At 42.3% G+C, this 24,383-nt stretch overlaps 1 protein-coding gene across 1 annotated transcript in view; it reads right to left on the bottom strand.

The window, feature by feature from the left end:
- FBLN2 (fibulin 2) overlaps positions 1–24,383 on the bottom strand; it is a 79,528-nt gene that overhangs the window by 36,772 nt on the left and 18,373 nt on the right. The window contains exon 2 of the mRNA XM_026076748.1: positions 1,165–1,276. Within this exon, the coding sequence (XP_025932533.1) occupies positions 1,165–1,276 (112 nt within the window). The remainder of the gene's footprint in view (positions 1–1,164; positions 1,277–24,383) is intronic.

Raw genomic sequence — 24,383 nt, 5'->3', positions numbered from 1 at the left:
CTATGCTTTCAAGGTTTTGAGGCCACATATTCAAATACTTCTCTACAAGAAACATTTTCTTTACACAGAATATTCACAGGTGTTTCTTATATCTTTAAAACAGGGACGACACAACTGAAATTTTGAAAGTAAAATAAATGAACTCCTGATCTCAAATTCTTTTAAATCCTGAGACATTCACAGGGACTAACACATTTTGAATCTGGCTTTTTCATCTAAACCCAGCCTCAGATGTGCAGGTGCAACTCATTAATGTATTGGATTTGCACTTATTTAGGCCAAAGGTGGATTTTTTTTAATCTGCCTTTTCTTCATAGACAGTTGATACGTGTCAATTATGTCATGTTAAAACTCAGTGGAGAGAATTTTACTCTCACAGCAACTTTGCAAAGGTGCAATGATGCTAACTTGTATAAAACTGATTACATCAAACCACTTTAATAATGAAATGTTGAGATCACTCTTAGAAGAAACCACCTGGCTTATGTTACAGCATTTGAATCTCAGATAACTTTGCTTTTAGCCCTCCCAAAGGCTTGTTGCAGACTAGGGGGAGGTAAAGCAAGGAGGAGAGAGAGAGAGAGAGAGAGGAAGAATTGCAGTTAGCATTGGGCAATGACCATGTTAGTCCAACCACCTTCCTTCTCGTGCTGAGCAGTTCGAATCTGGCACCCTTGCTCAGACCAGATGCTACTGAATCCAGCAGCATTATCAAGGCGTCTGGTACCCTTCAGCTGAATAAAGACAGCAGAACCAGCAGCCATTCATATTGGCCAATAAACATATCATTTAATGACATGGATAATCATTGCATTTAGCACTTGCCAAATGGAAGACAAACACATTAAGCTACTCTGCCCTTCTATTTATCTGCAATTCCACAGATGTGCATAAATTCGGGAAACAAAAATACGTGCTCTGTTCATGTGACAAAGGAAGAAGAAACCTTAGAAGGCTTTTGTTTAGATCAGATATTGTGGAAAGGGAGGGGGAAAACCTTCTTCCTAATGTGCCATGACATATTGCCAGTCTACCAATAACTTACACAATGAATGAAGCAGTCCCCTGTCTCCTGGAGATCACATGAATTGACCAAACATTTAGTTTATTCTAACAGGTTGCTCACTAAATTAATCTGAAATGCTCAGTTTTTGACTTACGTACCTGCAAATATCACCGTCCGTTCCACTTATAGGAATTTCTGTGCATTCTCCATTGTCTATAGCCCACTGCTGTCCAGCTCCACAGCAGCTTTCAATCAATTCCTTTGTGGAACCTGTATAAAATACACACATGGAATATTTTGTATGGAACGGATTGGTTTTTGGTTTTGGATTTGTTTTCTTAATTGAGAAGAGTTTTAAAGTAACAGTAGCTCAGCATTTTGACACATTTCATTTGGTAATATGCAAAATAATTTGATTTTCCAATATCAAAGAGTGCTATAATATTATTAGGGAAAGGGAAGAGAAAGAGTTCTTGTCAAGATGATCCTCTTGACTCACCAACTCCATCAGAATCAGAAACTATTTTGATACCGGCTTCAGAATGGAACAGAATTTGGGCTTAATCAGTCTTCAAGTACCCAAGTTCAAGCAAGGCTGCACTCAAACGTGCCCTTAGATGGCTGAACTCCAGGTTATTTGAAATACAAAAATTAATTCTATATAAAAGTATACCTTTGCTACTCTTCAGAAGCAGTTGTCTCACACTAAAATTCACTGGACCGGATTTTAATGTCAGTAGTTTTACAGTGGTGCAACACTAAGTGTAGGAGAACAACTCAGCCAACAGTACTTCTTAAAAGTACTTCTTAAAAGTCAGTATGTACTTCTTAAAAGGCTGAAATCAAATGTACACTACTGCAAGAGATATTTTAGTAGTATATTCTGTACTTACATATCACACCCTGTAAATGTGTTCTAGCAGTGACAGACCTAAGGAGAAGCACCAGCCCTCAAGGCTGACGAAACCAGAAAATGGAGGAGTCTACTGATACCCACAGTATCTTGACATTACCTGGTAATGTCTTTCAGTGAGGCACGGTAGAAGCAAATGTGAGTTTTAAATAGAATTTAAAAAATAACTAGTTTGAAGATGACTTCATCTTTGAAACCTCTGAAAAAAACACTCTTGAAAAATCCTGTTTAGCCACCTAGCGCAAGCTGATCTCATAAGCTACTACGCTGGTGTACCAGTGACTTCACTGTCGCTGGGGGGCTAGTGTGAAAGGAGCGTTCAAGCAGAGTTCCCAAACCAGCTAGAGCACCCGGACCGTGCCCAAGCTTGACACGCTGCCCGCTCAAGCCTCAGCTGCTCTCTTACGCTCACTTGCAGACAGGAAGTTCCACATACGAATAACAACAAACTGAAATGCATTCCTTGTCACCGTCCCTTAAAGCTCTTGGTATTTAACGAGAAGGTTTTTTGGGAAGTTTGACATATGTAGCGTTAAGAAATAGTTTCCATAAGGTTGATGAAGCAATTTCAGTCCTTGGATGCTTACTTAAAGCACATATACCTAGAGTGTCCTAGGGCTGAATTTGATGCTTCAGTTAATTTAAGCCATAATAAAAAGGCCTTGAGAGACATAACTATGACTCTGCTGATGAGCTCATGTAAAACACAGGCACTCAGATGTAGAAAAAGATGAAAAAGTAGAACACTGCACTACTTTATACATTTTTCCTTGTAGATTTCCATGTAAGTAAATTTTCTGGTTAAAGTGAAATACAAATTAAACTAGTGGATTTGCAATGCACGGGATATCTACTGTGTAGAACAGACTCAGGTCAGGTCAGACAGGTCAGAAACGGTATTTTAAGGAGTCTGTACAGAAATTTACCTTGCGATCGGACATTTGCCATGCTACTGAGATGCAAACACCGAACAAAACGTACTAACACAAGCCACCTAAATTGACACAGGAGTGCACGGAGCCTGCATGGTGCAGCAGCTGGCAAGCAGTGAGCTGTCCCGGAAGGAAAACTCTCCCTCGACCGTCTGTGCAGTGCGTGGGCTCCACCATGCAAAACAGCAGTGGGGCAAGTGGTCTCCCCTCCCACCAACTAACAGCCACGGCCGTATGCTTTGGCATTAGTTACACAATTATCAGGTTAGAAAATGATGAACTGATGCCTTTTAGAGAGACAGGAGGTCTATTACAAATGCCTGAAGGCTATGATTTCACAGTATTGATATACATGACAATACACATAATAAAAACAGTACTCAGACTACAGAGTGCTCTGCTTTCTCCACCAAGAAGCACTGGCATCGTGCTGATGGGCTTCATCAGCACCTCCAATTCTTTTTAAAGCTGTTTATTTCCAGGCCAGTCTCTGACATGGCTTGGAGCTACCAATAAGAGGAATCAAGAAGACCAAAACCCCCCCAAAACTGTGTCTAGGGTTGAACTGTGTCAGGTTGGTGGGTGGCAACGGGCCATAGGTAGCTCCATGTCCGAGCAGCTCCTGACAACCACCCAGCACCCACACACACTGCAGATGGGTGCGTCTTCAGGGTCATACCTCTTTGCCAATTTCTAGATGAATCCCTCCTGAGCCACTTCTGGGGGCGAGGAGCAAACTTCTTTCTCTAGATGGGTTTTAGGAATGATTGTGTTGCTCCAGAATTGCAGGACAGCTGCTGAAAGTGCAGTGCTCTCCAGTCAAAACTCAGGAAGGAAACTAAAAATTTGGAAAACAGTCTCTGTAGGACTGGTCTTGTGCTCTTCTGATCTTTTAGGGAATTACATTCAAGTCCATAAAAGCGCCTCTGGAGTCAATGCACATCTGCTGCTGTCAGCAACTGGGAACCCTCCCCTCCTGCACATCAACAGCAATGTTAGATGGCAACCTCTCCAATATGCTAAATTTGCTGAAAAAAAATAACAGGATCCTTTCTTTCATCTGCATTTGATACACAGTGTCATGCCAAAAATTTTTTCTTTGCAAAACTGCAATATTGCTATTACTGCAATATGTACTATTAGTGAGACATTTGCAGAAATGGCTACAATTCAAAACATCTGGGTATCCAGGCTGCACAGTACAGAAGGAAGGAACACAGAGTGCCTACGTTACCGGTGCACTTCGGCTGCCTGTCACATACGTATGGCAGCTACCCTCTATCTCAGTCAATAGTAGGAGAGCTCTGTACATTATCTCGTGGAGCTAAGTGATCACAAGATCTCAAGATTAAGAAGGTTAAATCAAGTGTAGTACTATCATCTCCCGTGTTAAAAAATTTGGCGTTTACAGAAATAATATGTCACCTCTATAGAAGACTATTCCTTTGTACTTCCTTACAGTTAATTTAGGAAATAATATTAGATTTTGGAAACAGGAAGGTTCGCCTACTTTATGAAAATCAATTAGAAAGTTTAAAAACATACATACACAAACATAGCACTTGCTATCGTGAAATGTCTGCTCATGAAAAAAAAAGCAATTTAAGAAACGGTATGAACAGTATGTAACAGGAAGGGAAAAGAGATAGAGGGAGAAAGAAAGAGTACTTGTCCCGTTACTGACTGAGATCTTATGGAAGAAAAATGACCAAACATCCTTCCCTTCCGCGTTCGCTGACCCTCCGGAGAGGGTCACTTCACACGCGTTATAGAAGTCCCTTAGCAGACCCAAGTTTGATGTGGCCGAGCCGTGCTTGCTGCTCAGGCTGCCAGATGAAACATGATCTTGTGACGGTTTAGCAGTAGGATGAAGTCACGGCACCACGGACGGAGAGGACGGCTTTCGCTCCCCTCGAAGGCCCGCTCGGAGCCAAGCCTGAAACTACTCCAGGGATCAGCGGGGGCGTCTCTGCTGGGACGCCGGGCTGGGATGCCGCGTGGGAGCTGCCGTTTCGGTCTCCTCCCTGGCCATGGAGGGGCACCACCGAAAGTTCATCGCAAACTAGGAGCCCACCCCTGTGGGCAAACAGGGACACAAAGAATTGCCAGACTGTGCTTCCTGGGTTTTCAGCTGAAGTATTTCAGGTTTTTAATTTTTTCACTAAAAAGGGAAAACAGTCTGTGGAAAAATCCCTTCTTTGTCACTAACTTGTCCGATCAGTGCATGAGGAGATCACCGGGAGAGACAAGACACGACCTGCACTGCTGAAAACAGCAGTAACCCGGCAGCCTGGGGCACCAAACTTCCCGCGACCACCTACCACCGGCTGCGGTTCCCCAGCCCGTATTCACATCATCACTTTTTGATGCTGTCATCAATCAGCAACAACACCAGAAAAGCTGTAACAGCTTTTACAGTTTGCAGCAGGAGGGAGAATTAGGCTTCCACAACAACCCCCATTTTTTTGGTACCCTCACAAATCCCAGCTGTGCGAAGAACAGGCTGGCAGGATGGCAAGCAAACTCCTCGGGAAAGCACAGGCACAGGGAGGCCGGCGCAGCAGCATCCTGGCACAGACGTCGTCGTGGCTACTCTCAGCCCTTATTTACATGTTGAAAAAAGCGGGGGGGGAAAAAAAGAGTCTGCGCTTTAGACTTAGTAATTTTTACTTTGTTTTCTTGAAGGCTCAGGGGAGAGGCAACACAAACCACCCGCGATACCTCTTCGCTGCCATCCTCATCCACCACGGGCGCCAGGGAGCCGGGCTGGGGAGGATCGGACGGCTGGAGCCGTTTGCATCTTCCCAAATTGCCCCATTCCCGCACACACAGGAGCGCGCCAAGCCCCAACAAACCACAAGCAGACTTCAGAGGAGCCCGGGTAATGCAGCACACTAACACTGTTAAAAATATACTCGTGTCTTGAAAGGTATATGACGAGCAAGAGTCGCTGCATGACACGAGAGGGATTATATATGCAGTTAAACTAGGCAGGAAATAAAGCTGGTATCAGATAATTACAAAACATTTCTGTAATACATTTTTCCAGCCTCGCTTTGCTTCAGTCCCTGGTGGAAACTCCATTCATTTTACCAAGTGCAGAAACACATTTTTTGCTATGACATTGTTAGTTTTAAAGCACAAGAATACAGCAGAACTCACTAATCTATATTACAGTAATCTACATGATATATAATTCAAATAAAAATGAGCTACTCATTGCTCACTAAAGATTCAATATCAGATTGCTGTATTGAAGTGCCATAATATTAAGCAGTCGTATTTACAAAATATATTCCCTTTCATTATGATCTTATGAATAATTAAATCTAGAATGCAGTTATAATAAATGAACAAAGTATTGCATTTTATCTCAATCAGGAATGAGAAAAACTGAATAATTCATAATGGGACTTGCAGTCATTAGCATAGATTTATGAGAGTTTGATTATACATTAGCAAGCACAAATATATACAGCTAGATACACGCACATGACTGAAGATAACATAGCTTCTAAACTGGATGGAAACTTTAAGATATAATAGATTTAGAAATACTTACAAATTCAAACAGGGCTTTGTTTATTTGTGGCTTTCATGATATAAGAAGATTTAGAAGTAGATTTGCATCTGCTCAGTGAAAGAAAGTCATTTTATTTAAGAACACCATAATCATGAGTATTCCTTACACTGTGCACCGCTGATATTTCAGAGAGACATTTAACAAGACACCTGGTAACAGATAAATTGTTCTAGATGAATGTCTTCACTAGAAAAAAGAAAGCAATTTCTCTCAGACTGTACTACAAAACAGCGTCATGTCTCCTCACTTGTTTTCAATTTAGAAACTTATCTCCTACAATTATCTTTCTACATCACCCTGCAGATATGAGCTCAAGCACATTTTGGCCTAATCTCAAGACTTTGTGTATTGCCTTTTGGACACGCTTAGAATTCGACTCAAGTATTTAGGGAGAGAATTTTAACTCGCCCTTCGCCGTGCCCGCGGGCCTGATGGCACCGGTCAGCCGCAGGACGGCCTCCCGCCGACACGGCCCCCGTCGGCGCTTCCCGCGCCCGCGCGCGCAGCCCGGGCCGCGGCTACCGAGGACGCCCCTCGCTCAGCTCTGCATCTGGCGCGTGCCCGCCTGCGCGTATGGACCGCAGGTATTTCAGAAAGCTCAGCTGAAGCTCAAACACTACACTGGGGGAAACCTTACAGGTAAAAGCTACTCATGTAATTTTTTCTTCTCCTCACAGTGAACCATAGGTTTGCTAGGATAGGAATGCAGGCAAAAGGGATTTCCAAAGGAGCCTTCCCCAAAAGCTTTTTCCAGTGTTCACAAATCATGTACAAGCTCCATGGCTGTCAAGAAGAAAGACATATTTCAGGGTCTTTCCAGAGCTTTTTCCACACCAAACTGAAGTATCCCTAATTTCAGCTTCACCTGAATTTTCATTCAGAATATTTAAGCAGTTTAATACCTCCGACTTTGTAGCTTTCTTCCATTCTCACTTTAGTTCTTCAGCTCTGCAGAACGCTTGCATCAGTGGACTAATTCCTGTTTTGCAGATATGCCTCCTTTAAGCAAATGTATAGACTCACTGTAGAAATGAGAACTGACTGCGAGCTGTTAGCAATGTTTTCTCCATCATACTCCTGTTTAAAACGTTCTGCTATCTACTAAGATCACAGGCACACCGTAAGGCCGAGGTATTTACTCACACGATGTGAAGAGCCATCACTAATCAGTCACACTGACAAATTCATCCAAGCTTTCCAGCCAAGACTGGCAACTCATGGGGTAAATCGTGCCCATTAACTTTAGCAGTGCCAGAATTTCATTCACTTAAAATGCATAACAATTTTCCTTTCTACTAAATATTTTATACAAACCTCGACACCTTAAAAAGAGTCTTAAAAGGTCACTTTTACCTATGGAGAGACCCGTGTAGGCACGGTGCGGGGCTCGGGTATAACCATTTGATGCAAGGGGTAGCTACAGTTCAAAACCAGTATTTTGCCAGCCAGCACTTGGCGAGCGCTGGTGCAGAGCATGCCGCTGCCTCCCCGCGGCCCCGTCTCTGCGCTCCTCGCTCCAAACCGGGCTGTTAATTGCTGAATCTCCGCTCGCCTGGGAGAGAGGCAGCCTTCATAACGCCAAACCCAAGCTAGACGCTTGTGCTTGCAAGGAAGCATGCTATTTAGGTGCTACACCTGAGGAAAACAATTCATCTTCCCCAAAAGTACAGGACTTAGTTTCTGTGGTAAAAAAATGTCCAGGCTCTTGCGAGGAAATGAGTTTGTGGATTGAGATTAATTTTGATGTGGCTCCTTCCAGAACTAAAGCACTCTATTAAGATTTTTTTTTTCCATTTTGAACGCTCTCATTACTCACCGGCGCAGCGAGCTGACAGGCGTGAATCTCACACTGAGATGCAGTTTTCAAACGGCAGCCGCACGTGCTGCTCGTGCCCCGAGCTAGCACAAACCAGCCGCGCGGCGGCGCCCGGGGAGCCACCCTGCGGCCTCGCGCCCGCGACGGCGCGAGCCAGCCTGAAACGCGTGGAGAAAGCGCATAAATCCTCCTAGATCGGCACAGCAGCAGTTCATGTCGCCGTTCCTTACCGCGTGTGGCCAAGGAAGGGCCCAAAGCAGAAAGCTGCTTTTTTTGGTCCAGCCAATGTTTATGACCTGTTTCCCACTCCCTTCGAAAAAAATGTTGGCAAAGTTTTTATAGTTTCGTATGTCTTTGACATCTTCTCCTTTAAAGGAAAGGCTGTCTAGCCCTGCAGTGCACCAGGCACATGCACTTCTCAAGAACCATTTGCTCACGCTGGAGAAATAAGGTAGTTTATTTCCCTTTCAAACAGCTGCCTGAGAACACAAAGCTATATATTACGGCAAACAATGAAAAAGAATTACACAGAACAACAATTAACTTCATGGAGTCCTTTAAATACTGCAAATATCGGTTTTCAGAGTTGTTTTTTTATCTGCTCCATTCTCTTCCTCATTTAAAACTTTAATAAATAAAAAAATTCAAATACCAGCATTTCCCCTTAATTCATTGTCATTTCTTATGAATAGTTTAAGAGGTTTTATTAAATTCATTCATAGAATATCATCATTTAGTTATGCAGTGTAACATATTCTTAGCTTGATTTATATAAAAAGGCAGGGAAGGCATTTTAATGAGCAAAGGTAAAGAGGAGAACATTTATCTTGGCAAAGATAGGGGAGGGAGGGAAGGGAAAGTGACAACACTGCACCAAAACCAGCTGCTTTCACTTCAAACTGTACTACCACTTACGTCATAAGAACCGGTTAAGCTTTCTTCAGGAGCTGTTCCCAGATAAATTAGGGTATGGTTTATTCTGCGTAGGTTACTGCAGGCTCCTCAAAGTGCCTCGGTGTTCAGGAGCGTATTTGACTCTAAATCTCGCTGAAATGAGAGTTGCGCTTGAGTGTTTCCATGATCAAATGCTCAGTTAGCTCACCGCTGGTGAAGGGGCTTAAACCCACCTGCGCTCATTAGGCTGTTAGGCTCCTCGCATTGGAAATAACGAATAAAGCAGATTGCAAGAGAAATACGGGCTGAGCGGAGAGTTCGACACACACCTCATGGCTTCAGCCCCATACCTTCTCTCCTCTTTTCCATCTTCCTATCTTCCACTCCTACTGGACTCAATTTGCTGTGCCATCACCACAGCAACATGAGCAAGGTCCACCACCCTGGCAGCACCCTGCCTTCATTTTAAAATTTATATAGCAAAGGATTTTTCTGCTCTCTCCTCCTTTCTCTGAAGCCACCTGCATCTCTTTTTAGAAATCCATCCATCCATCCATCCAGGACATGTTCCTGTTATATTGCCTTCACTCCTTGGGAGGCATCTGCTTTCCATTTCAACCTGAAAATGCTCTGTTTCCTACATTATTCTTTGTTTCATAAATTCCTTATGCGGTCTCGCTTGGCAAAATATAAAGAGTTGTGTCTGCCCAAAGGCACAATGAAAAACTGGATAAAACAAACTGAATGTTCTCATTTTACTACGCGCTGTACAATGGAGACATACATCAACATAACCTCAGCCTGGAGTGTTTGGCAGATTTTGTTCAAAGTGTGAATGAATAGCAACCTTATATTCCCTCTGGCTTTAGTTTGGGATAATCCTTCTAAGTCAGAACTTGTATTACCTGTGCCAGAGGTCAGATAATTTAGACTATGCTTGGTCTTTAATATTTCCATGACAGCACCATTTATTAGCTCCAGGTTGGAATGGGGGAGGGGAGAAAAAAACAACTAAATAAATTCCTTAACCTTTTTTGCCAACTAAAAACCTAAGCAGTTTCTCTTCTGGCTTTTTACAAATTTGGCTTATTTTGATCTACCCTTCTATCAGTGAGTTTCAAGTGAAGCAGTTCATTCACAGTCACCCTTCTCCCAGCTAGGGTAATAACTCAAAGTCGGCTTAATGTTTCTCACCCTTCAGCATAGTCTTGGCTGTATTTACCTCCTCAACTTTCCTTCCCCAGATTTTGCACAGAGTATATTTATGCTGTCTATTAACTTTAAAAAGAGCTGGAGCTTTGAAAAGCCTGTTTCTGATTACCCTTGTAATTCCTGTCTGAAGAATTTTATCTTGGGGGAGAGCATGCTCTGTGCACGCTCCTCTTTGTGACTAGGTAGGCTCCCTTCTTCAAAGATGGCATCTTTACCAGCCCTGTTTAATCTTAAATTTAAAATTAAGAAGGCTACTGTTTATCAGGGGGTGTAGTCATGGACTGTCTTACAGAGCTCTTAGGAAAATCAGGGTGGATCACTGAATCTGCTGCAACTGAAGCACATAGTAACACAAATGCTTTCACATGTTCTTATCCAGGTATAAATTGATCCAAGGCTGTGATAGTAAATGAATTACAGAAATAATATTCCAATTAAAAAAAAAAGCCAACAAAAATAAAGGGACGAATGCATGGGGGTAGGTTAAGCTTTGATTTCAGTTGATGTGCTCCCCTCAGTTGGGTGCACGTATCTACACAAGCAGCATTTCATGCGTTTCACCCTATAACTATTCAGACGCATACACTGCAATACTAGGGACAGCCATGCATCAAGACGTGTTGCTGCTTGAAAATTCAGGAGCGTAGCAGTTAAAAGGGTCTGTGTTTCAGACTAGAAACGTTGATCAAAGACTAGCCAAGGTACTGGGCCATTTTAGAGGTCAACTGCTTAATATCAGACACACATTAATCATGCAATCTGTAAAAAGACATAGTTTGATCCAATACAAATCATTGCAGAAATTGTATTTTTGTGTAAAGTCCCAGAGGAAGATTTACATTTGTATCTGAATAGTATCTTTGCTACTGAGGCACAGAGTAGAGGTTTAGACAAGGCATATACATCTAGATCAGCTGCAACAGGGTCACTGGCAGAGCTAATGAACGAGAGGGAAGTGGTTATGAATATCCACATGAAACCAACCCCCTGCTCACTAGTCTTTTGGTCGCATTTGCGAGCATTTAGATATTTGAGTTTTGCAACTCTGATAACTGGAAAAAACAAACATGCAGATAACCGTATTTTGATCTGATTTGATCAGCACAGCTGCATACAGCACAGGCTACAAATAGTCGCCCTGACTTGCACTTCAAGGATAATCCATCGTCCAGAAATTATTCACAGAAAAGCTCATGAATCATTTTGGAGGAAAAAAAAAAGTCAAGATTTTCTTTCTCTTTATGACCAATTCATGCACAGAAAAAAACCCTGAAATTCATCAAGTTATTCACTATGAATTGAACACTCATCTCTATTCAGAACCATTGCTGAAACAAACTGGAAGGCTCTACGAGCTGACTCATTCCCCAGCTGCTGGTGGCAGCTTGTTTTCTCTGCTATGTTTTTCAATACAACTCCTGGAGTAACTTAATACACTGTGTTAACAACAGAAGCAGCAGCTACAGCCAAGCAGACAGTCTTGCACACCTTGAATAGGTTAAAAAGAAAAAGATGAGATTACAAGCTAGCATCCGCCAGCATCCTGACCTCCAGCACGCCCCAGGAGTCGGCTGCCCTCCAGGTGAGATATTGCCTTCCAGCCTAAGCCAAGTTGAGGACTGGTGACCAAAACACTCTGAGCATCAGAGGAAGGAAACCATTTAGTTCCTAATTAGTGCGTAGGGATGCGTAAATAGAACAGAACATTGTTCCAGGGCTTCAGCCTTTCTTTCTTGGATATCATCCTGTACTCCTTGCTAGTCCTTGTCAGGTTTATAATTATAAATTACATTGTTTATTTATTTCATGATGTTCTGAAGAGCTCTCTCATTTCCTTTGGCTTTTCTTTATGAAGTTCTGCAATCAGTGTTTGTGCAAGAATTTCAGCAATAATGATTGCAGCCCTGGGCATTTCCCGGAATAATGACAGGCTGGAGAAGCTGATGGCCCATGGTTTTGCCTTGATCCACAAACCCTGAGGAGGTTTAAGTTCTCCAGGAAGTGCCCAGTGCCAGAGCAGTTACTGGGATGAAAATTCCCTGGGATATTTTAGTCAACAACAACAAAACAAACTTCTTTTAATCCTTCACAATTGTAACAGGAAATATTAATGCGAAGGGGCTGATGATGATGTTTGGAGTGTTTCAGGGGAATTTAGCAGTAGTTAGCAGGAAGCATGAGAGGAAATTTCTCTTTCGCCATGCAATATGCCTCATAACTACAGCTGGCTGGAAATAAAGCTCTTTAATTCCCTAACAAATTAATGATCTGGGGTGAAAATTAGGAAAATTGAATTTTCAACTTCTAAATGAAACAGCCCATTTGATACCGTTACTGTGGGGCTTCATATAGGAGTTACTGGGTGGCTCATTTCACTTTTCTCCACTTCAGGCTTTACTTCCCAGTGAGACTGTCTGCTCTCCCACGGTGCAGTTCAGGGTATCCCCACTGGAGCCTTTGGCCAGGATATACCGAGAAAGCTACAGTGGCACAAAGGGATTACTACTTTAATTTCTCCCTGTCAGAAAACACTACTCAGATCAGCATACAAAACTTTGATGTTTTGTTTCACCTTCTTGCTCCTAATTAAAAGGAGCAAGTCATGCTTGCATAAATGTGCATCAAGACAAAAGATACTATTTTTTACTTGCATGCACTATGACTGAAGTCACCTTCAAATAAAGGAACTATCTGCAAATTAACGCAAACTATGGCAGACGTCTTCACCTAACTTGATGGGTCTGAACCAGGGCCGGTGGAAGTCTAGAAGACTTGTCTGCTCCTTTACTAAAAGCAAAGCACAAAGTCCTTGGATCTGTAGCCTAACTATGAACATGCGTATATTTAAGCAAGTGCTCAGCTCAGCAGCATCAAATAAACGCATCCATGTGCGGAAGCACTTTGCTGACTCAAGCCCTGTGTGAGAGCCAGTGGGAACAAGCATGGCAGTGCTGCCTACCAGGGATATTCAACCAGTAACATCTGTCTCCTACAAAGTAGGAAATAATCATAAAGATGTTGTGAATAGTTTAGCATATCATTAGTTGACATCTTGTATCTGCCTTTCCAGAAACTATTTCTTCAGCGAGCTCAGCATTTTGTAAGCTACAGAGATATTCACAATACTCTGCCTTCTCAAGACCTTACGTGTATGCCACTTGAGGCAGGCACAAATGTGAGTGGAAAGGCAGAGTCACAGTCCAGCTTACCCATGCACTAGCTATACTGCTAAGAAGATTTCTCTTTCGGACCCTCAGGAGCCGGAGGAGGAGAACGGTGCCCTCCACCGCCCTGCACGCTGCACCTGAGACGGTTGCAAGTTCAATCTCAGCTGGAATTCAATCTCCTGAAGCAGACTCTGGCTACGTTTCCTACTTGGAAACTACAGGCTGCAGCTAATTTTAAAGGAATTTACATTCCTGTACATATTTGACTTTGGAACCAGAGAGGAAGAGAAAGAAAAGGGATTGAGTTGTGAAACGCTCCAACTCTGTGATTTAAGTGTGTTTCAGAGGGTTTGGGATAAGGCGGCAAATTCTCATGAAGGGTGGAGAAGTCTCTTCGTCTCTCCTACAAAGGCTCTTTGCAGTTACTTAATGCAGGAGACAATCAAAACAGATCAAAACAGAGAAAAAAAACCTACTAAAAGAGGCAGAACTTTATACAGTATAAAGAAAAAAAAGATAAGCTTTATTACTTGCATGTAAATAAGTAGAGAGTCTACTGCTGATTTTTTTTCTTTTTTAATATTCAACTAAGAGCTAGGAAAACAGTGTACGTGTACACACAGCAACTATTCACACTGAAGAAATAGAAGCTAGATAAGAGAGGAGAGGCTGGAAAATAGAAGAAAGTGAAAAACAGATGAGGGAAGTGGTTTTAGTGCTCTGTGTTTAAAGATCAAAGTATAATTGAATTATCAAAGTGTAGTTCGATTTTAAAATTTCTTATCCAGATTTCTAGTCCTAGTCAGCCTACTAATAGGTGTATAGTTTTAGTTCTGTACCAGAGGGTGTTGATAATACAATCTGTACAAAGCACTTGGTGGTCACAGAAGCCTCTTGGGGGAGCACGTAAGAAAGAACAAAGTGTCTACAGACTGAAAGCCAGAAGAACGCGGACCTAGCTGCAAAAGGAAAATGACTTGTCGAGTCACCTTCCAAGAATGAGGGATCCAACTGGTTGAAACACCAGGCTCTTTGTGGCTGGGAGGATCTGGAGCACCACCAGATCATACAGGCCCGCGTAGACAAGCACAATGCTGAAGAAGGCAAAGGGCCTTTACGTTATTCTCTGATTTTTGGTTGCTAGCTTAACAACTCTGCTGCATTAGCTGAGTTAGCCAATAGCTTGAAATGGGACAGTGCTTTTAGTCTCAGGCTGCAAATGTTGATGCAGAGTCAAGTTTTTTTCTATGTTTGCATGTGCTTAAAATAAAAAGTTTTTCTCTCACCCCTTCTGAGTTCTCAGTGGCCAATTAATTGCTAAAGAAAATGAATGTAATCCTTGCATCTTCACTCAGAAGGGATCTGCCCTTTTTTTCCTCAAGAAAGAAAAAAATACATTCACAGCCCAATAAAACACAGATTTTATCCTCACATAGTCCCAGTAATTACTTCAAACAGAGCTTCTTGCATGCTGAGGAGCTACAAACACAAGCACAGATCTGGTAACTATGGACACATCGTTAAAACATGGTTTACATATTTTTCATCAGGCTCAAGGTGGCTTCGCAACACAAACTCAGGCTGAAGGGTACAGTTACCACTTCTGCCATATTTAATAAGCCAGCTGCACTTCCACCCTCAAAATCAATTGGGATGTTTTTATATCCTGCAGAGGAAGAATACAGCTCACAGATCAAAATCACTAGGTAGATATTTTCTTCTGTGCTTTCTTCTTCCTGCATCAATACATCTCACGAAAAAGAGATTCTTTAAATAAGGTCAGAGGGCACTGAGAAGACTAGTGAAAGATAAACTCATGCCCTCCTACTTTTTCAATAGATCCAGACCAAGAGGAGAAGCATCTCAGTACTGAGTTATGTTGTCATATGCTATCTATACCTATAATAATTCACTCAACTATTTATACAAATTTACATGTTAGGTAGGAGAGACTACAATGTAAATTTTGAATTCTGTAGCTGACAATCTGATTTATTTTGTTATTTATTTACATGAACGTAACCAATATAAAATTTGTCTTTTATAAACTGTCCCATAGAAGCAGAACTCTACTCATAATACCTGATCTCTGCAGCAGTTTTAAAATGACAACTTCTCTCTGAGGTATAATTTGCTTTTCTTCAGATTTGCCAATTATGCCTTTTATTACACCATACCTGCAATATCAAATGGTTGTGAAATGGATCTTTAAAAGCCCAGTACAACACTAGAGAGTGTCCACAGGAAACTCACAGGTCTCTGTAAAGTGCCAGAAGCACCCCCCACCCTCAACTTCTTACCTCATCTTCCTGAACAGATACAACTTCTTCCCATCAACCTCTGAAGAAGCTTGTCTTCCTAAGAGAGACGTCTGGCAAATCAAGTAATACACCCTGCACATACGAAACCAGGGTTTGGAGGCAGGAAAAGGATGCAAGTTGGCAGGGCAAGGACCCTTCTCAGCTCAGCCAGGATATAAGTCATGTTTAAACCCAGTAACGTCAAATACCGGACTCTTGTGGGGGGAAATCATCTCTCCTACAGAGCTGAAACTCAGATGTTTTAAGACTTCACAGATGTAACCTGACACAGGGCAGACACGAACACCAGAATAACATGCTTTCAGCATGAAGCCACTTCTGAGATTAGAGCTTCTGCATTAGCACGAGCCGCATTTCTGAAAGGTGCAGAAGCTGCCACTCCACTTTCCACCCTGCATTGCATCCATCATCAACAAGCTGATCTAGACCGTGGTGGGAAGGAGAAAGGGAGCAACCTGCGGCGTGATGAGGGACAATAAACAATGCTCTTGGCAATGGCTGGTACCAGTCTGCAGCCCACGGATCAGCCAGATCCCTCCCCCATTGGGAATGTGCCTTTCTAAACCAAGGGAAAGGTTCAGCTTTGAACTCACTGCTTCTCTTAGTCAACAAACCCTCTCTGTTAACTGCCAACTGTTTCTTAATCGCTGCTAGACATCAGCTTTCCCATATTTCAAGGACCACATAGGGGTCAGAGGTGAAGTTGTTCCCTCTACCACATGGCTGGAAATATGGGGTCCAAATCTTGACTTTTGGTGTGGCTTTCCCACAGTGTGTAAACCTGCAATGAAGAAGACGGATGGAGGGAAGATAGGGTATATATGAGTATAGGAAAGTATCGGCACATATGTTCATAGCGTCTGCAAACCAGAAGAAAATGAAAGGCTGAAATCCCTATCACATCAGATAGTTGAGTCTTTACACTAAGTTGAAGAAAAATACACCTGTTTCCAACAAAGTGCTCTGGGAAGTGACCAACACAACTAGCCCAAGCTGCAAACCCCTAAGATGTATTTTACTTTGAAAAATTTTCCTGTCCTGACCGCAGATGAGACAAAGTTTTCTGTGGCCTAAAACTATCCCTATGGCTCTGATGTTCATTACAAGAGCATGGAAGAAGTATTTTATGTAAAGGCAGCACTGCTTTTTTTAACTAAGATTAAACCTGTGATGCCAGTAGGAGCTCCAAAACTGCCAGAGAAGCACCCGCTTGGAGCTGTGTGTTAGCTCCCCATCCCTTCAGGAAGGGTCAGGACCACCAACAGAGTTTATTGGCAAGGCTCTTTTTAGGGAGGAGTTGTTTGCTTTTAAATTCAAGTTAAATGTGCTGCAACCGCATTATAATGAAAGATTGGCTCTCTGGCAAAAGACAATAGGAAACCTCTTGGGATGATGAGCTTTCTAGGCAATTTGTTACAAAATCTTTCATATAAAATATGAATATTCAGCTTTCAGCAACAGAGAAACACCATCCACATGTTTCGGGTTTAGGACTGCCCTCTCTAATCTTCTGTCTCACCCCAATCACAGTAGGCAAAGTCAGTGCTGTGCAAGCAGCTGTGACCACCAGAAGAGTCCACTGCACGTGTGGCACTGTGTCACACTGATACCAGTGTCAGTAATCCAGCTGCAAGAAGCAGACATAACTAACGATAGCAGTGACAACGCCCTACAACACTAAATGATGTCATTTGTGTCCAGCTGGTTTCGTGTAGCTCTTACCCTGGAAGGTCTCTCTGTTTCACTGATAGTTTTCTTCTCTGAGGCCTTCTTAGTCTTTTCTCTTTGCTACCTGCACATATTCCTCCTATTTTTCTTAACCCTTTTTCCTTAACTCTCCCCAAATGCCATCTCTTTTCCCATGCCTTTTTTGGAAAAATCTCCAACAGGAAACCAATCCTTTCCCCTGTATGTCAGGAAACAAACACACACTCAACAAACCCGTAACTCCTGATGTTACATTTACTGGGCAGCGGCATTGCTCATATGGCCTCCTTGTTTCCATGTCTTGAACATGCCTTTTTTGCACGTTCGCTCCCTGATTCAGCAAAGCTTCTGATTTTAGATAAGACTCCCCATGCTCCAAGTATTCAAAGTGCTCTTAAAAGTGCTATTAGCTCCGAGCTCATATTGAGCAGGTATTAAACGTCTAAGAGAAGAGAAGATCTGTTAAACTGTTGGCAACACCAACAGCATCCTCTGTCTTCACTGCACCACCCTACTACTGCACACACTGTTTGCAACCAAGTCAAGCCAATGGATGAAATCAAAGTAATGTGCTTGTATTGAGTTCATACAATTGGAAAAGATTTTACTCCTGTGCAGTGGTTCATTGACTTTTATATGATTTCTGTTCTCCAGTGTCTGCACATAAATTGACTAGCATTATAATTGAATGAATAATATTTCAAGAAGTTGAGAGAACATGGAAACCTAAGTTAATGGTTTCGTGAATTCAGAATGATATTAAGATGACTTACACTTATAGCATATGAAGTATAAAGCAAAAGTGCCTGGCAGGGGATAACAATTTGTTACTTAAGGCTAATTACTTTTCCACACCATCATCTGTTAAAGTAATGATTAGTGCAACTCTGTGCATTGATTTGTATGTTAAAGATATCTAGTGGGGAAGCAATATTAAACACTAAAAAAAAAAAAAAAAAAAAAAAAAAAGTAAAAAGAATAGAATTTTGCTTTCCACCTTTTCTTCCTCTCTACAAATTTTCCCTTATTATACTTGCTTAATTGCCTAGGAGCAGAGAAATTGTCTTGTCACTTCCAGCTTTCCAAAGCTTTGTGGCAATTTACGTCTTATGACACAAAAAGTTCAATGACATCAACTGTCACTGAACATCAATGATAAAAAAAGAGTTATTTTAAAAACATCTGTACAGTGGGTTGGCACTCAACAAACAACTGCAAATGAGGAAAATACACTGGCATTTAAACACAGAAGATTACATTAACTTCCAACAGTCAACATCTGGCTTCAGACAAAACCAGCCCATGACCTGCAATAGCCCAAATTGCCCTGTTCTCTGCCAACAACATACAGATCCAACTTGAACAGAAACAGTGCTGATAGGTACGGCTTTCTAAATGCTATTTCCATGGAATAGCTCCAAAACACTTCGTAAGTTTAAGCAGTCAATTAAATTTGATATGTATGCTTGACATCCAGTGATATTTGCTAAAAAGAAACACTTAACATTTTTAACTCTTGAGGTAATATTTTCACAATATAGTCCAGCATAAGAAAACAAGGCAGGAGTTGAACTTGCGAACTATATGCCCAGCAGCATCCATTCGGCTCTGCCGAAGGAATGCAGGTGATCTCAAATTTGATAAAGATATGCGAGAAGAGGCAGTCAAAAACCAATTACCAATTATAACTACAGACACAGCTCAGCAAGTGCTCAGCCCCTCTCAGGATCTGTCCCCATTGCAATGTGACCACTTTCTTGGCAAGTATTTTTTATTATAAACTCCAAGGACTGACTGACCTGATGCTAATTAGAATGAATTCAAGTTGAGGATACTTTCCCTTCAAGTATGGCTATAAATCTGAATCCCAGCAGTCTAACTCTTAATAATCTTTATGCATATTTTAAAACATTTCTCAATGCCTTCAGGTCTGCTTCAGCTGCTAAAATGAGGTACTGTTCCCACCTATGATGTTATATAGAAAGTTGCTGAGGTCATCTTCATTCCATGCAGATCTCTTACTCACACAAATTTTATCTTCGTTTGTCACCTCAGATGAAAACCTGGGTCCATCACACATCTTTACAGAGATTTTTTCTTTTTTAAATAGAATCCAAAGAACACACAACAACTTTTTATTTTTCCCTTGATAGTGTTCATCTTTACTTACCAGAACTGTGACAATGGAATTCCTCCCTCCCAATCCTGCTTCCCCCATAAAAGAAGAGTTTATGTTGTTTTTCATGTTTTATGAAACAAACTTTTTTTTTTTTTTTTGGCAACTGGCAGGATTTGAGGAAACCAGGGTATGGGGATAATGACAAACAGATAACAGTGCAGTGGGGCTGATATCCCCTGGTCCCCTCGACAGCAGAGAGCGATGGAGTCCTCCCGAGACCAAGGCAAAACATTTAAATGAAACTCCTGCTTCACGTCACACTCTCAAGCGACGGCTGCCAACGCGCATGCCAAAAGCCTTCACAGGTGCCAAGTCGTACTCCTTGTGAATGATCCCCAGGCCTGCCGAAACCGAGGCATCTGTGCAAACTCTTTGCATTTGTTCACTTGATTTGCTATAGCCGCGTAAGGCATTCCCGCCCCCTCCCAGGAGACCTGGGCTAAGCTAGCTCCAGCTTGCAGGTATGAGCATTGCAGAAGTTATGATTTACTTCCATACAAAAGAAACATACATATCTTACATGGTTAACAGTCCATTTCAGCAGGCAAAAATACAAAACAACAACAACAACAACAAAAACTTATTCTGTGTCCGTATGTCCTGTTAAATCCAGAATACTGCACTTTCTACACCTTAATCTAACATTGTGAAAAATGAAAAGGGCATATACCTGCCTTTTCTTAATGTATATGGCTTTTGAATGACATTCCCAAGGATTAAATTTGTAAATAAGACATAATTGGAGCAAACTAAAGCACACAGAAAAACCCCCCAACACTTTACCCTCACACTTTACTTGCTAATCTGCATTTGTTTAAAAATATCCAATAATTTGCTATGCTGAATATACCAATGTCTGCAAAACAGAAATGAATAAGCAATCACCTATTTCTGTTACCTTAAAACAACACTTGTTTCCTTTTTTTTCATGGGATTTTACAACCTACAAGTGACAGGAGTGGGCGCTGTACCCATAGGGAACGATGCTGTTTATCCTAACACAGTACCCAAAGGTAAGTCATTCTGTGTACAATAACTGCTCATTGGAAGACCAGCTTCTAAGCTGTAATGAATAAGCACCCCCAGAAGCGGAAGCGGCGATGTGGAGTACATCTCCGATCACGCCAATCTTTATTCTGTGAGTCTTGTGGCAGCCCTAAGCCCTGTGTGATGCTGAGGCTTAAAGCTTTGAAGCTGTTTGCTTTGCCAGACTGTAAAAAAGAAAGAGTTAGCTTTTCCCTTTTCTCTCTTGACCAAGGAGCCTAGATAAATGACTTTATTGGACCATACTAAAGTACAAGCAATCCTGCCCTGGCCTCCTTGTTACTCATCAGCCCCTCAGCTTGCATGTCATCAGCAGACTTCACTGGAAGTGCTTTTTAATTTAATTCCTAATTAAAAAAAGGAAAAAAAAACTAAATGCTGTAACGGGACCCCACTGGAACCACACAGAGATTCTCATCTGTTCTTTCAGCTTATTCGCTTTCAGACCTCACATCACAACGAAACGCCTGACAGAGCGCCGTGTCACATGACTCCACTCTCTAACAGTCTCCAATCTCATAAAATTTTTAAGTTGTTAGACAAACTTTAGTTGAAGTTGACAGAAGGCCAGTGCTACCAAAGGCATGAGGCTCCCCAAGCGCCCCAGAAGAAGAGCGCCCCGACCGCAGTGCCCCCGCGAGGAGCAGCCCGACGCTCGCCAGAGCCTCGCTGCAGACACCCGAAACCTCCCTTGGGAGCCCCTCGAGAAACCGCCCTCCCGAAACTCTGCTTGCCCGACCACTGCCCAGGGAACCTAGCGCCGTATTTAAGATCAGAACAGGTTCCGATGTTTTTAAAATTGGTAGAGCCGCATCCTCTCTCACATCCAGGCTTTTGAATTCAGAGACGGGAAGGGGGAAACCAGCTCTCCTAGCTTTCGGGGCTCCCCTCCCCCTGACACGAGGGTTTTGCACAAAAACTCCGGCCCTTCCCCGTGCCCGCGGCCCTGCCCTGCCGCGTGGCCACGCCGGGGAGCGCCGACGGCCCCGTCCGCCCTCGGGCGCAGCGGTGCCACGGCCACGAAGCTCCCACGTCCCACCATTCGCTCAGTGGAGCTGAGCTCTTCAAGGCAGGTCCCCGGGACGAACGAGTTCGAAATCCTTATGATAAACGCAACTTCAGAAAATGAAGATATTCCCAAATTCTCTCACACAACAGTTTCTGCCAGTTGGGAAACAATGACAAAAATAAAGCACAGACATTCACAGAGCTGGGAAGCAATTATGCCTTCATCCTACTTGTACCGACTCTATCAAGTATCAAATATAAAGAAAAAGAGAGACCCTCCATAAGAAAGTTCCTTATTCTTCTTTTATTTAATGGGGGTATTTAAATCAAGATACTTCAAAAACGATGGAAACTACCCACAACCACCTGCTACATATGCAAGAGATAATAAGTCCATTACATTTGTAAATGCAGCCACGAACTGACAACCCAAAGCATTAGAGTGACATAGAAACTTGTTTATCTACCCATTAAAAGGCAGTTCAAAAATAAATTTTTCTTCCCGTTGAACCAAATTACCAGCAAACAGGTAGTTATTAAATGCCACTAGATAAATCCTCACAAGTCTCACATTCTTAATTTCTTGATTGCATGTGTAATAAATACCAGGAGCTTGAGGTAATACAATAACCAAGAGGACTGAATCATTTTTTGGCCATAGAAAGAGGAGATAATTTAAAAACCTTTACGTAATCTTGACAGACTGACAGCTGAGGTAACCATCTCAAATGACAGATATATCTAAAGGAATGTATGAAGCATGGCACTATCCCAAAACTTCTCCCTGTATCATCTCTCGTCAAGTGAAAGCTTTTATCAGTGTGCAGCTTTTAATACAAGAATGTGTCTTCAGCATGGAAAAAAAGCTTTACCCAAATATGATCTAAGCAGCTTAAATAACTGCCAACAATACTAACAGTGAGAAAGTCAATTAAAAGTAAATTAAGAGCTTCCATTACGAATCATATACAAAGATACCCTAGAAATCACCTTGCCACACCAATGACAACAGGCTTACTCCAACAGGCAACACAGGCGTGCCAGTTCCGCGTGCATACCTCAAGTACCAAAAGCCCTCGAAAAGCAAACCAGATTATTTATTCACTGCAATACACTCTCCATTAAACGCCGAATTCAATTTTGATGGCAGGGGCGCGAGGGTGCTTTAAAAAAGGAAATAAAGCATACTCTACAACTCTGTGCTACTAATACGTTGGACAGTGAGCATCCCGAGCAGTAACCCGGAGTAACGTGCTGCGGAAATACAGTGAGAGGAAAGGTGGTGGCACCTGAGCAAGAGACCTCGCCTTCCTCTTTGTATCACCACCACCCACAGCTCTCTTGCCAAAAACTTTTGGTGATATTTCAGGATCAAATATTTATTATAGCCTTAAATTAACCGTAGAGGCAAGTCTTAAACATCTGTGCACAGCCAGGTATTTCTAACCTGAGTTATACCCTTACGACACCTGCCAGCTCCCCTGCTTTCGCCCAGCTGCACAGTGGGAGTTACGAACCGCTCAGCGGCACGGCCCAGCGCGGACGAACCCGGCAGCACTAGCAACGCCTGGGTCACACGAGTTTGCCCGTGGCCACACCACACCTCTGAAAGCGCTGAACTTAAATGCCCTGCAACATCCTACAGGAAGGCACGCAGCACTCCAGGGGGAGAGTGCTCTAATCCTTACACCCAACAAGCGTTTCTTTGAATCCTGTGTTTTTGTCGCTTGGTATGCCACTCACAAATCAGCTTTCTTAAAACTTTGTATTTACATATCAACTTTAGTAGCAGAATCTCCAATCTTGTTACAGAGGCGATGTGTGCCATGCCATCCATAACAACCCATGCACCACCCAAGTCTTTAATCCCTCAGAAAAAAATTTAATTCAAGTTATAGGATGCACAGATCCCATTGGGAATTCATAACACAAGCAAACTACTCACAGAAAATCTGAAAGGAAGAAAATTTTGTTCCCATTATAGACAGAGATAAGGATTCAAGCAGGCAAACATTTTTGCAGTTGGGACTTCTTGGATGCAAGCTTGGAGACAGCCTGAAAACATGGCATGTGAATTTTAGGCCTACAACTTTCTTAAAACATGAGTTAAATTTAAAATTGTAGCCAGCAGTGCCAATCGTTTTTACACTGGAAGGAGAATGAAGTCTTTAGCAAGGCATATGTTTTTACAGAACAGTATCAATGAGAGAAGATGCTGGCGATAAAGCAGCTGAGTCAGATCAGGAATAGACAGCTCGAGAGCATCTGCAAAGCAGAACAGACGAGATCTCTGCTGCGATGAGTCACCAAAGATATGCAGGAAATGAGGATTACTCAAAACAGGAACAATTATCACAGCAACATAATGTTGTTTAATGGGAAATTAATGTTTTATTCAAGTGATGTTTGTTAGCTATAATTCCTTGTAGTCAAGCAAGGCCAGAGCTCCAGCTCCACCTTTAAGATTTGGATCTGATTTTCTGTTCAGTTAACCCCCCCGAATTGCACAAGCCTCACAAACACCAGAAGGTGCCTTTTGCCTGGCTAGGAAGCTGAATGGTATCAATCAGTTTTATCATACCTAATCTGCTACAGAAGTGG

The sequence above is a fragment of the Apteryx rowi genome, unplaced genomic scaffold (genome assembly GCF_003343035.1).
Source record: "Apteryx rowi isolate R43461 unplaced genomic scaffold, aptRow1 scaffold_111, whole genome shotgun sequence".
Classification (NCBI taxonomy): domain Eukaryota; kingdom Metazoa; phylum Chordata; class Aves; order Apterygiformes; family Apterygidae; genus Apteryx; species Apteryx rowi.
This window is presented reverse-complemented; position numbering and strand designations above follow the sequence as displayed.